This window comes from Urocampus carinirostris, chromosome 8 (genome assembly GCF_059441175.1).
Source record: "Urocampus carinirostris isolate Australia breed hairy pipefish chromosome 8, RoL_Ucar_1.0, whole genome shotgun sequence".
Classification (NCBI taxonomy): domain Eukaryota; kingdom Metazoa; phylum Chordata; class Actinopteri; order Syngnathiformes; family Syngnathidae; genus Urocampus; species Urocampus carinirostris.
Genome location: NC_142356.1, coordinates 15,555,057 through 15,573,413, shown reverse-complemented (window position 1 = coordinate 15,573,413; position 18,357 = coordinate 15,555,057). Strand labels below are relative to the sequence as shown.

General features: G+C 39.0%; 1 protein-coding gene across 1 annotated transcript in view; it reads right to left on the bottom strand.

The window, feature by feature from the left end:
* Positions 1–18,357, bottom strand: part of LOC148360810 (alpha-1,6-mannosylglycoprotein 6-beta-N-acetylglucosaminyltransferase B-like) — a 155,913-nt gene that overhangs the window by 10,557 nt on the left and 126,999 nt on the right. The window contains exons 10-15 of the mRNA XM_088341707.1: positions 16,491–16,624; positions 13,739–13,869; positions 10,654–10,659; positions 7,444–7,599; positions 7,228–7,374; positions 4,693–4,809 (exon numbers count right to left, since the gene is read on the bottom strand). Coding sequence (XP_088197833.1) covers positions 4,693–4,809; positions 7,228–7,374; positions 7,444–7,599; positions 10,654–10,659; positions 13,739–13,869; positions 16,491–16,624 — 691 coding nt within the window. The remainder of the gene's footprint in view (positions 1–4,692; positions 4,810–7,227; positions 7,375–7,443; positions 7,600–10,653; positions 10,660–13,738; positions 13,870–16,490; positions 16,625–18,357) is intronic.

Below are 18,357 nucleotides of genomic sequence, written 5' to 3'. Positions count from 1 at the left end.
AAAGCAGATTTCCCAATTTCTCCAATACCATTAAAAAAAAAAAAAAAAATCGAATGTGAATGTTTTTTGCAGAGCCACAAATATATCAGAGATTCACATATGCAATTCTTATTCTAGCATTTTCATTTCTCAGGACATATTTATTTTAAAAGTAAAAAAAAGTGTTGGGTAAAAATGAGCGTAATATGTAGCTCACATTTTCAGTTGCAGGGAGTTCTTCCCATTAAAATTTACAACTGGGGTTTTTAGGGGTTTTTAAGGGTTATTTATCTATCTTCGTTATTCATTATTCATTATCCGTTATCGGTCAGTTCATAATACGCTACAAAGCCTAGGAGCCCGGACACTTACTCTCAGCCAAAAGGCCAAGCTAAGGTCCTAGCCCTAAAGCCTTGTTGCGATCATTGCGAATGCACCGTTCCCGGAGGTACTGCAATACCGGGCCGATGCGTGGAGTGGACAGAGCAAGCTAGTCAAAAGTGCATAATCCTAGAACTACAAATCCAGGACCACAGTGTCACAAAAGAGAGGCGCTACCTTCATTTTTTGCATGACACAGAATAAATGTTCATAAATTATGCGTAATCCTTGTACTAATACACATGTAATCAACTCATGGTGCCCTGTTTGGGGGTAGCATGTAGCAAATACACAAAAAAACATGGTTGTCTCTGTGATGTTCCTTAATATGACTGTAGAGAGTTGAATCTCCTAAAGTGAACAATTTGATGTTTTTTGTATACTTTGCAGAATGCTGTGCGTGGATTTGTTCCACATTACAGCAATTGTTTGTATTTTCTGTTTTCTAGCCATCGTTGATTAAAACAGCAGCCTCTTGGCATCTTGTACCTCTTGGGCAATGACTCTTCAGGTGATAATGTAAAATATGAACTAATGCTAGCTGTCGTTAATCACGAGGGAATAAGAAATTCAATGGCGAAGTGGAGCAGGCGTGTTGGTGTCATTTTTTAAGCATTCTTTTTTATATGTAATTCAAGTCAAGTTTATTTGTACAGCCCTTAATCACAATGAGTCGCAAAGGCCTGCACAGACCACAGACAATTGCAAACTACAGAGAATTATTACACCATTCCCTGATCTAAAGCCTACATGAGGGAAAGGAAAAACTCGAAAACCTTAGCATGAGGAAAATGAAGAGACAGTGAGAAGGAACCGCACATTTATGTATCGTCAGACTGGCATGAATCACGGCAACAATTTCGAGTATTTACAAGCACTTCACCCGAAATTCAAGATATTTCCAAACCTTAGAATGCAACATTAGAATTCAAACGTTTTCAAGGATTTCAAGGAACTGAAAAGTCGCTTAAAAGCAAGCGGGACTGAGGCGAAAGGTGCTCGGAAAAACGGGGCCGGTCGGCGTGATTACGATTCGCTTCAAGGAGACGAGTCGAGACGGCTGGAGAGATGATCTACTTTTATAAAACCGTCTCAAAAAGCGTCCAGATCCTTTTGATGAGAAGACAGAAAGAGCGAAAGATTTATTGGAACGCGATGACTCGTCAGACCGCGAGAGATTGCTTTGTCCCGCACGAGTGAACAAAACGGTTTTTGTGCGGTTTGTAGATAATGGCTGTAATGTGTAGGTAGAGCTCTTTGGGCTGAAACAAGGAATTCCATCATTTCAAAGAGATTCCTTTTGTGCTGGTGAAAATTGCTGTGTGTGAGCGCATACGTGCCCAAAGAAGAGCTGGTGTGTTTTCATACAAAGGAATTGCCACATCATGTTTGTCCCCTTCGTTTCGTTCGTGGCCAAAAGATCTACATCAGGGGTGTCAAACTCATTTTAGCTCCGGCCCGCAGGGTAGAAAAAAAACATTCTCACGAGGTCCAGACAGATTAGAAAGAAAGACAGAAAGAGTGAATGAGAGAAATAGAGAAGGAGAGAAATGGAGAAGGAGAGAATGAAAGAAGGAGAGAAATAGAGAAATAGAGATGGAGAGAAGTAGAGAAATAAAGAAGCAGAGAAGGAGAGAGAGAGAGAAGGAGAGAGAGAGAGAGAGAGAGAGAAAGAGAAAGAGGAGATAAGAGAGAGAAAACAGAAGAGAGAGAGAGAGTGTGAGAGAAAGAGAGCAAGCGAAATGGAGAGAGAGAGAGAGAGAAATGAAGAGAGAATAAAATAAAAAAAAGAGAAACAAAGAGAGAGAGAGAAAGAAAGAAGAGAAGAGAGAAAGCATGAGAGGGAGAGAGGAGAGAAATTAACGGAGCAAGAATAGGAGAAAAATAAAGAGAAACGAAGAGAGAGAAAATGAAAGAGAAAGAACGACTAAGCAAGAAGAGGGAAATGGAGAGAAAGACAGCAAAAGAAAGTGAAAGAACGGGAGTGAAACAAAAAGTGAAGGAAAGAAAAATAAATATAGAGAGAAATCAAGAAAAATAGAGGATGAAAAAAATAAAGAAAGCAATAAGGAAATAATGACAGAAAAAGAGCAAAAAAGAGAGAAAGACAAAAAAGGAGAGAAAGACCCAATACAGAAAACAAGAGAAGGAGAGAAGAGAAACAAAGAGAGAGAGCAAAAACTCTGCAAAATGAGAGAGAACTATATAAAGAGAGAAAAAGGGACAAAGAGAAAGATAGCTAAATAGAGAAAAGGAAAGAGCGAGAGAATGAGGGAGAGAGAAGACAAGAGAGAAAAGAAAAATACGGAAAATAAGAGAATGAGAAAGAAAGGAAGAAAGAAAAAGAAAGGCAAAAAAATAAAGCTACAATTAGTTTGGCAGTGGTGACATTAGGTGAATCTATTATAAACCGCAGCCCGTTTTTCTCTTCTCTCAACATTGTCTTGCGGGCCTGATTCAATCTGTTAGTGGGCATGGTCCAGCTCGCGAACCGCATGTTTCACCCAGGCTCTACGTACACCGCTCCATCCAGACCAATCACAAGGCTGACTGGCGTTTTCAGCTAATTCATTTGATGCTTTCTGCTCATTCATTTGCTCATATTGGTCAGTCCCCTCAACGGATCCCCAGCCACCATGGCAGCAGACAAATCGAACCAATGTTATTTTACCGAATTCATCAAAGAGTCGCTGTGAGACTGCCATCAAAGCGCTTTTGCCCTTATTGGCGGAGCTAGCAAGTTTTGCCCTGCTTTTTAATCAATGAGCATCCAAAACGACAAAGAAAATGAGGCAATTTGACAGCTGCACGATATCGATCAGCCTGATATTTACGGCAAATTATGACTTAAGAGTTGTAGGCCTGATAAAAGATAAAGACCCAATAATGTGTGTATTTTCCACCATAAGGCGCACTGGATTATAAGGCGCACGCCCAAAAATCAGTATTTTATCATATCATTTTTACTTATAAGGCGCAATGGACTACAAGGAGCTACCGGATTTCAGATTTATTGTCAAGCATTATTACTTTTAAAAATGTCGCTGAGTTTTCCCTTGCCCTCATGTAGGTTTTAGATCAGGGGATGGAGCAATAATAGTCTGTATTTTGCAATAGTCTGTGGTCAGTGCAGCCCTTTGAGACTCCTTATGATTAAGGGCGTCTCAAATAAACATGACTTGACTTAGACCCAACACCTAACCGCTAGACCACTAGTGGTACTGCTGACATAGGAAAAGGCATTGCATTTGAACACATTATCTCATTATTTTTTTTTAACGGTCCAGAAACAAATGTTAGATAATTGAGAAAACAGAAATTCGCCCTGAAAGATATAAACGCAAAATGGGCAGCCATGATTAAAATCATTTTTTTAAAACATAACACACAATACCAACATCAACTTGACAATTTATTCTATGTCCTTGAATGTTCGATTCAGCATCAGCTACATCAAAGAGTTTTTGCCCCTTCTTGTGCTTTCTTGCGTTTATTGATATTGAACATTCGTCTCTGGTACCGTGAATAAAAATAGTGTTATAATGAGAAACAATCTAATGTATTTTGTTGTGTCAACTATATCACTGGTGGTCTAGTGGTCGGAATTGGGCACTCTCACTGCCGCAACCCAGGTTCAATTACTGCTGCACCCAATGTTTTGCGATGGTGGTCAGAGATATTGAGCGACACATCGATTATTGCACAAACACGGTAACATACTACAGTAAATCACAGTAAAACTTCTCAAATAATGCGCACCCAAACTATGTGTTATTTTTGTTAGTTTACAAAAACTGCTCGTTATACACCACTATAGTCAGGGTTGGGTAGGGTTACTTTAACTGGATTACTTTCAATTACTTTTGGATTACTCCAATACCAAATATGCTCATAAAAGACAAACGAAACTAAATATGAATAAAATGACTAAATTTTGTGCAGGCTTGGGGAGTAACGGAATACATGGAACGGCAAAAATGATGTTGGCAAGCTGTTTGGATTTATTTTCATTTTGTTTCTGTCACATTTTATGTGAGTTTTGCCGGAGATCAAAGAGATCAAGGCCAGGAGAGAAAGCTTACCACGTGTTGTGAGTCATCATTTTATTCATATTTAGTTACTTTTTGTCTTTTATTAGCATATTTGGTATTGGAGTAATCCAAAAGTAATTGAAAGTAATCAAGTTAAAGTAACCCTACCCAACCCTGACTATAGTAGATAAATGGCATTTTTTGTTACTTTCAAATAGCTCACATGATCTCTTACTCTGTTTCCTGGTCTATTTGATATCAAAAACGCCAAAACAAACCATCTTTTTTATTTTTAGTCTACCTCTGTCCTCATAATTTCTCTGATGACGGCCTCAAACTCCACAGAATTGTTGTAATCCACCGTCCTGACGTGTGGGCTGCCGATATATTGCTCAGCATACGGGTGCTGAGAAGACACCTGCACAAAAAAAACAAAAAAGGAGACTTTTTATTTTCCTCGGAAACAAAAGGGTACACTTTTCCGGCCACTTTGCGATTGTTCTTCTGGGTTGCGAGGACCTTTCTGGTTTTATACCAAGAATTGAAAATGAAGTGGTATAAAATACACTCCACAATCTCAAGGATTTGACAGGTATGCTACCCTCTCGATAAATAACTGGCAAACGGTCCAGGAAAAAAAACAATTTTTAAGACAAACTGTCATATTGACCCTTTCCACACGTGACCAACCAGGTGAAGACACCATGACGGACGGCAGTAAACTGTAGTAAACAGTGGGTGAGGGCAATAAACAGTCAACAAAAACAAAAAAACTATAGTATTCAGCACCATTGGCAATGACTAGTCATGTGAATATTGTGCACAAAAAAGCTCTATCTAGAGAAACTCAGGATAGCATTAGCATTGCTAGCTACCGACCTTTACAGTCTTCCTCCTGACAAAGTCGCACATCTATTTCAGTCCACACCATCTGTAAAGCTATATTGTAAAATGGAGTATCCATTTATATACTGGATTTTTACAAGTTCTTCGTAGCTGGTTGGGTTACTGGTACGTGGCGAGGCACTTCATTATTGCAAAGGTAAAACACTTACGTTAGCTCTTTATGCTAACATGTTTTATCCAGGGTGCCATTAAATCTCAAGTTGGTTGTAACTTAAAGCTGCTCAATTAGTTATCATTTTAGTTTTTACTACAGTGGCTACGTTGAGTGTAAATGGCGTGACTCATTGTGGCTAATTTTTTACTACTAATTTTAATTACGCATTTTTTAATCTCACCAATCAATATTCCTTAATAAACACCCTATACAGACTACGATCGTGACACTCGTTCTGTCGGCAACATGGCGCTGAGAGGCAAAGGAAAAAAAGAGAGCGAGTTCATGTTAAGAGGAGTGAGATTCTTCTTCAGGCGAGTTGAAGTTAGTCACAACACTCTTATTTACTTAACATAAAATTGATTGGAAGCACATCAAATATACCTTGTAAAAAATGTTCGCTGCAAATCCTGGTATGTTTTGAGGGATGCGACTCCCTCCGTGTGATTTGCACATAAACATTGCAGTCTTCTATCAAACCGGATATGATAACATTCCAAATTGGGCTTAGAACCTTTCCGGTTGGCACAGCAATAAGTCACCATCGTAAAAAGTCGTGGTTATATTCGTCTGCCGTGGTTATTTGTATATGTTTCAACTCAACTCAAGGGTTGCTTTCAGAAAACGGTTCCGCAAAGTAGAAACCTTTATATATTCATATTTCTTTATTAAGTACTTTAATATACAATGGAACCAAAGAACAAACCCAATTTCTAGGCTCAAGAATTCATTTGACAAATAAAAGTACAGTACTTTATAAACTTTTATTTTTACAAAAATAATTTGACAGTACAGAATTTTCTTTTAAAATAATCTCGCTGTTTTATTGCACCATTGTATAGATTCAGGGCACAAGGCATTTTACTTCCAATGATATATTGTCGCCAACAAAAAACAATTTTCTTTGTCAGGTCATCATCAAAATCACAATCACACCGTTTTCCAGTTTATCCTGGTTTGTGAGGTTTGTTTTTTCTCTCTAGTTTGGACATTTCATTATCCTGGGACCACTTGTTTATTTGTTACTTTGTAAATACTTTTGTTATAAAATACCATCTTTTTAAACACTCTGCCATGGCTCCTACTTCTCTGTTTTTGGGTTCACCCACCCACCAAAAGGTAACAACTGTATTTTATAAACGTTTTATTTTTTTCCACAAATAACTTTTGTATTGTTGAAATTTTAAAAAACAATCTTGCTTCTATATTGCACTATTGATTGTTAATATTAGAATGATTGGCGATTTGGGCAATTGTGCAGATAAAGCAGCTGTCTGAGGGAAATTGATTTAGGCAAAAATCCCAAATGGGCTCAAAATTGTAAATTATGCACATATGTTATTAGAGTGGCTTTATATCATCATTATATATTTGCCAGTTTTGTTTAGGAAGCCCAATTAAAAAACATTGATTAATTTTGAATGTTCGAAAACTACATTACTTCATATGAACATTACGGAAAACTGCCTTAACCTTCATTTGGTGTGCCGAGAAGTCCATGTTTGTTGGTGATAGAAAGCATGTTGCTCTGCTTTTGTGTTGTGTTGAAATTATGTCTTTTAAAGAAACTTGAAATTGAAAAAGATTTACGCGTATGGGATATAGGTTCAAATTTCGCACAAACAGACACAGGCAAAAAAGTGTCCGGGCGAGTGTTTAGCCAATCAGAATGCAAAACGACAATCCAAAGTAGTAAAACCGAGAAAAGTGACCCACACGAAAGCGAAGGATTACTCTACTGGTAAAAATAGATCGATAGAGTCAAAGATTCTCTACTTCTCTTGATGTTGGCTTTCCTTTGAAGAACTCGTGATTGAGAGAACTATGAGGCGGGTCGAACTTTGGCTGCAGGAAGACGCAGCCGTTGGCTATCGCTTCCAGGGGGGCGGGGCCTTCGTAGGGAAACCCAAAGCCAATGAATAGCTGCAGACAGACAAATATGAGCATTTAAAAACGCAATAAAGGTACGATCTTTAGGTGAGCGTTCCTCACCTTGGCTTTTCGCAGGAGCTGCTGCAGATCTTGCTGGGCCAGCAGGCCGTGGTTCTTGACAAAAGCCGGAACCTCTGGAGGCCTCTGTGTCTCGTAGTACACAGTTCCATGCACTTCCATGTATTTGTGCAGGATCTGCAGGAAACCTTCCTTGCCCTTAAAGGGGAAGCATGTTGATGAATGCATATGTGTGGTCATATTTTAAATACAATATTTTCCAGACTATAAGGTGCACCCAAATACCTCAAATTTGCCCAAAATTTCAACATGCGGCTTATAATCCATTGCGCCTTTTAGGCAGACATTGAAATTAGAAATGCGTTGTGATGTTTGTGCAATTATTGATCAGTCTTTTGCCAACCACAATTGCATAACTACGGTGGTAATAGTTATTGAACTGATTAGCAATGGTAAGAGCAGAGTCCTAACCACCACAATTGCATAGCATGGAATATAACAGGACTCAAACCTGGATCACAGCACAAGTGGGCCAGGTACGATCTACTAGATCCCCAAGAAACGACACATGGAAATGCATTAGGTCTTACTGTATCCCGTTAACACACTATTTTCAGTCAAAGTAACTGATATGTAAGAGAAATGAAAAAAAAAAGATAATATTCAAAAATCTGTATCAAATTTTGTTTTACTTATTCTCAAACCAAGCACTGAAAGTGACAAACATTTTCGATACGTCCGGGCATGCGTTTATTCATATCTTTCAGGATGACCAAATTACTTGCAATAATGCCTTTCCATGCATTCAGTTCAAATAGACTGAATTACTTCCCATAATGCCTTTATCTTTATTCAGTTCAACATCTCATGCGCTTCGTAAATATTTTTGTGGATCGGCGATACAGTACTGTATTCCAGTGGTACTCAATATTTTCCTGTACCACGGACCAGTCCCGGACCAATAATAAATATAATCATCTTAACAATTTGGCCCCGTGATTAAAAATACTGTGATGAGAAAAAAAGAGTGCCTTTTCATATGTCCTCTGTATCCTTAGAGGTCTAATGGATGGACTGCTCCGATCCAGGTTTAATTCCTGTTGCATTCAATGTTATGCGATTGTGATCAGTGATATATTCCGACTGATCAATGAACAAATACTATACTCTTAGCCCTTTCTGTAGTTTCAATTCTGTGTGCCTTCTAATCCTGTGCGCCTTATATATGAAAAATATATGAAGAAGACAAATCATTAGGGTGCACCTTATAATCCGGTGTAATTTACAGCGCAGACAATATGGTATATTGCCTTCTTATGTTCATGCCACTAAATTTAGAATCTGCCCCTGGTGATATACCAATGCTAGAATTACATAGAACTGGTCCGGTGTACTTATTGTAACCCACCACCTGCACTGTGACGCCCTCCCACCCCGTTAATCCTCTATCTGTAACTGGAACCAGGAGCGATCGATCTGCTCCTCCACGGGGATTTTCCCCTGGCCGAGAGAGATTACTCTTGAGTACCAACAGCGGCAGACGATACAAATTATTGGAAGGTCGAAAAGAGGTGGCTTAAATCCTTCTTTGCTGGGCATTAACATGCTATATTTTGCAAGGCTGTCCTCCTGCCGTAGAGTACCAGGAGTTACTGGGGGTAGGGAACCCTGGTCTTTAAGACCCATATTCTCCAGCCGGTTTTCAGCATCTCCATCCTCCGACATGGCCGCAGTTCATCAGGAAACTTGTTGAATCTGTCAACCCAATCCGTTGTGTTGGTGGAGGGCGAAATGGAAACAGGAAGGACAATGGTTCTTGAGGATTTGCAGATAAGTTAATCTTTTGAGCTGCATGGACCAATGGGACAAAAATGGGATCTTTTTTAGACTTTAAAATGACTGGTTGAATTGATTGGTTTAGTCTCGATTTTCAGGATTTTTACAATCGTTCAGGAAAAAAAAAATCCATTTTTTTTTTTTTTTTTTTTTAGGGCGGCATTGGCTCAGGGGGTAGAGCGCTCGTCTTGGGATCCGTGTTATATATCGAAGTGTCCTTGGGCAAGACGCTGAATCCCTAATGCCCCCAATAAGCAGGTAGGCGCCTTGCATGGCTGCATGGCCGCTATTGGTGTGTGAGTGTGTGTGGGAATGGGTAAGTGTGAAGCACATTGTAAAGCGTAAGGAGGCCTTCATTGGCTTGAAAAGCGCTATATAAATTCAGACCATTTACCATTTATTTTATCAATGGATATTTTCATTGATTGTCTTTAAAAGAGTTATCCGCAACCTAAATATTTGCTACTCTCTGCCGCCATCTCCTGGTTAGAAGTCATGATAGTAGCCTCAGTCAGCTCAATCCTCAAGTACTAATAAACTCTTCCTTGTTCATCTTCAGGGTTTGGGTTGGTGCTCGGGCAGTACTTGAAACAGGCCTTTTCTTACTTCCACTATTTCAACAACCTGGGAACGAGCAAGAAATCCCTCCCACCTTTCCCGCTTCCTAATCTGCTTTTAAGTCCGAGATCAGCGGTGCTAAAAGTAAGATAGAGGAAGATAGGCGCATTGGAGTTTCTTTAATAAAGGCTCCTTGAACTCGGTTGGCCATGGTTAACACATACTTAATAGAAAAAACATTCTACTCTCAACTTTTTGAAGATTTCTCAAATGACACACACTACCTTTACTTTGTTAAGTATTTACTTTTAATTAATCTTTTGATTTATTCACAATGTTGTCATATTATATCCGTTTAATTATGTCACATTTTTTTAAATTTCATTGATATTTTTACATCAAATATTTTTTCTTTTATTACATTTTCAATTTAATTTATTTTTTAATTTGTTTACCTTTGTTTTTGTTATTATTTGGTTTGTTTTTATCTACTGTTTTATTTTTCTCCCTTGATTTATTTGAGTTATTGTTATCCTTCTATATACTATCCATCCATCCATCCATCATTTTTCCAAGTATCTGTGCAGCATTTTTACACAAGGCTAACACTCATTAACACACTTATGTTATGACCTTGAGGTATTTTAACAGCTTCAGTGAGTGCAAAATTAGAAATTGTTGGCTCCAATCGCGGCAATTTTATTCGGAGCAAGTAAATATAGACGGAGCGAAAAACACGATTTAGGAAAATTCATGCAAATGATAACTATGCGCAGTATAACCCTGCTGCATTCATTTCGGATTTTACACCTTAAGTGACAAGCAAACACGCGGCAATTTTGGAAAAAATTAGCTTACCTGAAGCTTGTGTCCCAGCATGCCGATGGGAAATGCGAGGAAAGAAGAAAACAACATGTGAATATGCATTGCTGGTCCACCAGAAACCTTTTTGACTCAAAGAGCCATGAAAGCTAAATATTTTTAATTTTTTTAACCATTTATTTTAACACAAAAATCAAAAAAAGTCTGGCAAACCTGATCTACAGACAAAAAATAAATTCTTCAGTTGATTTTATTTCACTTGGTGATGTTTGACGATTTCATGAAATATATAAAATAAAATAATACTAGAGTCTGCGTCCCACAATCAATAAATATCCAACATAACAATCAGAAAAAAATAATACAAGTAGAAAAAAAATAATTGTAGAGTATTAAACGTTTGGTCGTTTCGCAATGTCAGAAAATGAGCAAACAATGTCAAAACATGTGAGGTGAATACTTTGTTTTAAGTCAGCTATGTTATTTGACTGATACCGGTGAAATGTGAGGTTGGGATGGGGACGTTATCTTTTATTTGAGAATCAGAGGTTGCCGTGACCACTCCACCACAGGAGGTCCGCCCCTCCCAGAAGACCGGAACCGAGAGCAGGTACACGTCTCACCTCGCAAGGCAGTCTGAATTTTGGCCAGCAAGAAGCAAGAGGGCATGTCCTAACAGGAGGAACTGGACCAAGGCCGCCCTGGCTGGTCCTGACCAAGAATCAGCTTAACAAGCAGAGAACCTTGCTAAGTCAGAAGCCAAGCTTGATCAAGCTAGCGGCCAAACCGGTGGGACAGAGCTAGCCAACTCAGAGAAGCCCTAAGCTACCAGCAGTCAACCTCAGTCAACTTCACGCATACTTAATAAAACAGATATTTTACTTTTATCTTCTTTAAGGACATCTCAAGCGATGCAATCCACCTTTAAAGGTAGAAAAGCTTTACGGAGCTTTGGCCACTAGTAATAGAAACATGGTGTTACTCTCCCAGCCTAAATAAATAAAAAATTGAATTTTATCTCTGAGCCAGATATACTGATAAATAGAGCCACACCTGGCTCGTGAGCCATATGTTCCCGACCCCTGGAGTAATTTTTATAGACCGTATACATTGGTACCTCGTTTTACAAGCTTAATTCTTTCCAGGATTGTGCTTGTAGCTGAAATTGTAACAAGCCCATTTTTTCGATATTAAATAAATAAAAACGAATTAGTCCCCTGTTGCCCTCCCAAAAGCATACAAGTGAAACCTAAATAGCTTTAAAACACATTTTCGTGATCCCTAAAAACACATTCAAATAGTAATAAAACAAACAAATAGAGTATGAAGATACATAAGATGATATACACGAAATAAAATGCAAGTTTATTATGAGACCAGGAAAGAATGCGTGCTTGTGCTGCAGAGGGAAGGAAAAAACACAGAGATGGCATACCTGTCAACTTATGTATTCCCCCATTTTTTATACGTTTTTTGATTATTTTCTATTGTCTACACCATATAACGATTTTAAAGTGGAAATAAAAAAAAAATACTTCTCATTTTGCCTATTTTGAAATCTGTATGACTGTCACCGATAGCAGACGACGTCATCATAGATTGCTATAATTGTCGCGCTACTCTTTATAGTCTGTCTTGCTGTGAGTAAATAGGTGCCAAGTTGTATTCTAAGGTTTTACATTGCTGAAAAAAAATATTTGAAATCATTTATAAGGGGAACAATTGCCAGAGGTTGAAAAGTATGAGATTAAGAGACTATAGATAATACATAAGCACCTACTGTAAGCTTCATATTAAAGTTACTGTAACTTTAAATTAATGTAAAACACATTTTTAGAGTGCATTTTTATTTTTTTTGCCCGTGGTAGTTTGCATTGGCACACTAGACGAGCTGATGCTGGGGGTGAGCAATCACGAGCAACGCAATTGCGCACTGCTCGCACATTCTCAGCGCACAAGAAAATCTAGCCAGCACAAAAAAATGAGGTCTCAAAATTATTAATTAAGAAGCAACCTAAGTCAAAGTTACAGTGCATGCAGGTAAAAATACACGGGTTCCCCCGACGTTGTGTCCTAAATGCGGTATTTTGAAGTCGAGTCGAAGTAGAACAAAGTTGAGTAAAGTTAGTAGAGAACCGGCTTCTTCGGGTCGGCTCACTAAAAGGAACCGGCTCTTTCGGGTCCTAAACGGCTCTTCAGGTTGTTTTTGCTTCTTTAATCCCAACATGACCAAATATTATGTAAAATTATGCACAACATGACTTAAAAGAAGGGGGGAATAGAACAAAAAAGAAAAAAAATACCAAAATGAAAAAGTAGTGAAAAGCTGAGAAAAAAAGAAGCATAAGAGAAAAAAAGAAGGAAAAGTTTAGAAAAAAAGCCAGAAAAAAAGAAAAGAAAGAAATGTAGGAAAAAAAGTAAATAGAGAACAAAAAGAAAAAACAAAAAAGTAGAAAAAAACACGGAAAAAATAAGAAAAAGTTTGTGTTGCATTCAAATAGTTTCCAATTATATCAAGTGAATCTTGTTGCCAATATTGTACTTCCACTAAAAAATGTGATTAAGTACAGTTCTGTATCTTACAAGCGACTAAATAAGCCCCCAAAAATGTTAATATTATGTGACAAAATATATCAGGAAATAAAAAGAAATAGATATCTTGTGAAAGAATTGTAAGACCAAACAACGTTTTTAGGCCGTACAACCTTTGCAATAGTACATGAGTCATTTCATTCAAAAGAGAAAAATCATTTTGCATTGCCGGAAACTCAGCAAAATGTAACGTGATGTCAAGTTTTGGACATGTTTGATAATTGATTATCTTGCCACACTTGGGATTATGGTTGCTCACTGTTGTTTCAAGCGTTGCCCACCGACTTTGTGTGAACGCTCAGACCCGTGGAAGATTAGAGGGAACATCGGTCTTGAGCAATCTCTAATGGTAGCCTATGGGACTGCTCGTGATCCGGCGAAGAAATATCTTGCTTAAAAAATGAGTATCGAAATTCTCGTGTTTAGAGGTGCTGGTATCAAGAGGTACAACTGTATCTTAGTCCATGTATCTTGCTTTGTGTTTCCCTTCCAAATGGAAGCTTTCATCACATTTTCTTTCGTTTCCTACCTTCCACATGCTGGCCTCCTTCCCATAGACAACTGCCATGCTGTTGACTTTGCTCTGCTGGATGCTCCTCTTCTCCGTGTCATTTAGCTCCTCCGACACGAAACCCATGAAGGAGTTGTCTGGCGTGTGAGCTGAAATGCAAAGTTGAGTCAAAAGATGGAGAACAAAAGCCGGCCGCTCTGCGAGCGAGATACAAAAAGTGTCCGGGATTGTTCCATTCCGCCGCTAATTCTGCCCTACAGCTGCATGCCTAAGTATTATAAATAGTCATTGTCTGTGCGCCAGCTGCTGCTGGCTATGGAAACACGCGACAACGCCAGCGTGCGGGTTTAGTCTCGGTACGCGGGTAGTTAGAATGAAACATGGCCGCCAAAAGAAAGACGATAATGGCGCTGCTACAGCCGGCCGGTTTACAAGTGAATATGAGAAGCGCACCAAGTAATGTAGCTGATAATTCAGCGAGTCACACTAAGGAGGCAGGGAACAATGCGCGCTTTGGAAAAATATAAATCATCACTCGTACATTTGTGTAGCTGAAAGGCGCGGCTTGTTAAGTGTGATGCGGTTCAAAATAGCTAACGTCGTTAAATACAACAAGAGTGTCGAAAGAATGAGCCAATGGCCGCAGCGTGAAATTGGTATATTTAAAAAAACAGGTTCATTTATTGCCTAAAGATGAGAGGGTCCTTAAAAAAGGTGGGTCCAAAAAAGGAGTGACTATTCAGCCAGGCTTTCTTTGAACAGTCTTTAATGAATTCAGTTAACAGGGCTTGGCGAACAGCGTCGCGACCTCAAAGTTCGCCTTTGTAGCATTTTCATTTGACTCGAAAGGTCGCATGAAAAAGCGCTCATGTGCCGTTAAAACGGCTTCCAGTTGCTTCACCTTTTCACCGCGTTTGTTGACAGTTAGCTTTTTTTAGTCGGCATGTTTCGTCTGGCAATGCTTGAAACAGGGTTCCTGCGGATCCTTGAAAAGTCTTAAAAGGAATTGAGTTAAAAAACAAGGCCTTAGTTACCATTAAAATGTCTTAAATCCAATTTTCGAAAGTCAAAGATGTGACCACATTAACAAGATTTATATTTGTTTGTGCTAAAAATATTTAGTAATATTTAACAATTGTCTTTGTAATAATTCACCAATTTACTATTGTGGCATCACGGCGTGACCACATTAACAAAACTGTCAAAACAGTGATGTGGTTTCAGTCGGGCCTTTCAGAGCAGATGCATGTTTTTAAGTCTTACCACGATAGACATAGAAAATTGGGACTGAGACTTTCTTTTGGACCATGGGAAAGTGTACATTTATTGAAAAGTGGCTGTTCGACAAATATTTTTTCCCATGGCCAAAAGCTGTGCCAGGTAATGTGCATGAGGCACGATGTATAGTGTGGAAGACATATTTGTCCTTTGTTTTGTGTGTTTCAATGTTTTTTTTCCCAATTTATATTTTAGTTATTTTATGTTTTATTTTATCGTTTTTTATTGCAATACCCGTTGCAGCCTGGTCATCCTGGAAGGGGGATTACCTCATCTGTCTTCATATTCCTATTGCAAATGTTTTTGAGTTTTCCCTTGCCCTCATGTAGGTTTTAGATCAGGTGATGGTGTAATAATAGTCTGTGGTCTGCAATAATCTGTGGTCTGTGCAGCCCTTTGAGACTCATTGTGATTAGGAACCATACAAATAAACAAGACTTGAATTTTTTTTGTTGACGTGGTCTCTAATTTGATTTCAAATGGAATTTAAGAAGTCTTAAACATTTTTAAATTAAACGAGTGCGACAAAGCACAAGGAAGAGTACAAACTATGGGGAGTCAAAGTGACAAAAACACCGTTTTATTTTTCAAATTTGTTTTATGTACACATAGCAGCAAGATGGGGGACTACAATGTGAGCTCCCTTTAGGTGAGGCTAATTCTTATGTATAACAAATGAAAAAAAATGTTTTTATATGAAATACATTTGCAAATTACTAACCCAACGGCAATTTCACAAAACACATGTACATACAAAATTTCATGCATTTTTGCTTCTTATTCAAATGAACACTATTTTTTGAAATTGTTTCACCACTAGGAGGCGCAAAGAAATACACACTTGTCCTTTTAGAGCAGGGGTGGCGAACACACGGCTCTAAAGCCACATGCGGCTCTTGGCCAATAAGAATGCGGCTCTTTGCTTCATCAGACTTTCGGGTAGAGCGCTCGTCTTGGGATCAAGAGATCCCAGTTCGAATCCCGGCTCCTCCGTGTTACGTGTCAAGTGTCCTTGGGTAAGACACTGAACCCCTAGTACCCCCAATAAGCAGGTTAGCGCCTTACATGGCTGCACGGCCGCTGTAGGGAAATGTGAAGCACACTGTAAAGCACTTTGGGAAGTCATTGACTTGAAAAGCGCTATATAAATGCAGATCATTTCATTTCATTTCATATACTGTGGCTCTTTGCCTTGTTACATGTTTAGTTTTTTTCCCCTTTTAAAACACACTTGAATCCACCAGAGTTAATAACAAATAATAAATAATATTTTGAAATTAATTTTTGTTGTTTTCATGCTCCGGACACATAACTGACTGCCAATCGTCTGCGTAGGTTACGTCTAATGCCGGTCAGTGTGTGGTGTGGCTCTTTGACTCTCACGGTTAAAAATTTCGGCTCTTAGTGTCAAATTTGATTGCCACCCCTGTTTTGAAAGGTTTAGTATATTCTAATGCATTAGATCACACTATAAGCAGACAGAGCTTCTTACGGAACATGGTCATGTACTGCCGGGCGTTCAGGTTCCAGTAGCCCCAGTTGGTCCGGTAGCCGTGCAGAGTGGCGTACTCCTCGTGGTTGTACGCTGGTTCTGTGCCGAACGTGTCGATCACTCGAATGTGGCATCTGCAACGACAAGGCGCGAGATTCTGAAACAAAATCAACCGGACAGACGTCGGAAACGGTGACGTTTCATCATGCGGGCTTCGGTTCAGCCTTGATGTCAATCTGCACAATCGGTGGCCTAAATGGATAGATTTTTCTTCCTCAGATATTCTCGTAAAGAAAGTATTTGCGTCTAGTTCCCCTTGACACTGACACCTGCGCCGCTATGGAGCCGTGTCTTACAAGCCACAGAGAGAAGCGATGAATCACAATCGGTCTCGCAAGGCCAGAAGTGTATCGGCACGTCGAGCACACACCTAACACAAATACCTGTTCTGCCACAATTCCCTTTGACGGTCTATTGAAGCGGCTCATATAGACGTCGGAGTCGTCGCCCCGTTTCCGTGATGACATTTTTATAGGATTAAATAAAGCGACACCGAGGTGGGGGAGAAAAAGGTATCGGGTACTTACCCCCGCAAATAGGGGATGAAATGGACCTTGCGCAGCTGTTGCAGGTGCGGTGCCGTATAAGCCTTTGCTGCACTAAGAAATCGTGGCACATATTTACACTGAACTCACTTAATGGCAGATGTTTTTCTTAAATTAGGAGAGCCAGTGCCAGCCAATGTGTGCAATTTTGCCTTATTTTTGAAAGGCTAGAGAAATTTTGGTTTCGAAGCTGTATAGGCATCGGACAAACCAAAAGAAAGCTTGGACCCTCATCTTTAATTAAAAAAATATGTTTCTAGCTTTTTCCATTGCTTATTCAAACAAAAGTTGAACATTGCTAAGTTTCCTGAAAATACCAAGAAAACATTTGTAAAAAACAGCTTTTTGAAAAATGATGTATTTTAAGCAGAACTTTCACTTGGGTGCTTTTTTTAATATATGTATACATTTGTAACTCCTCCAATATCCAAATAATCCTTTCTACAAACAGAAGGGCACATTGCTTGCAAAATTGTATTACAAGATCACTGGATTGATACATGAACTATGCATGAACGATGCATGAACTTTCACTGATGATGGCAATTGGCTTTGCATTCCTACGGACGTGCACAAAACGTCATCCCTCTCAGACCAGACGATGACAATGGGACTTGTCACCATTTTTCTTCCCACATTTCAAGCCCGCTCGAGAGCTTGCTTCCCTACATTTACAGAGACGCATTGTGTTACAAAGTTTCACTATCCTTATTGCTCATTCATTATACTTGCACGTCATCTAGCGACCAACATGATACACTGCATGTGTTTCCTGTCCAAACCAATCAGATTTGTTTCCTGTGTTCATATAATCTTGTTCAAACCAATCAAATGTGTTGTTTCATTCTAGTGTTTTCCAAAAAATGAGCCTCTAGCCATGGGCGGAGCGGTTTTTCTTCCTGATCTGATCCTGGAACATGCACCTCCGTTGGAAGGGTTATCAAAAACCTAAACCTTCGACTCAGAGTGTGTTCTTTTCTTCATTCTAATACAATCGCAAACTTTAACCTTGACATTTATCATACTGGAATAATTCCCAGAGGCTTGATACTTGATGAGCAGCGTCAAACCCTTTAAAATAGTCTAGCAAAAATAAAACAAGAAGAAAAACATTTTAATGGCACACAGGGAAAATGCTGTTGAAAACGTATTCATACGCTATGGCATCGGAAGAGTTAAAATCAAAGGATGGATGTCAAAAGAATGCATGGATAGATTTATTCATGAAAAAGGATATACACTGTATCGCTATGCCACTCCTA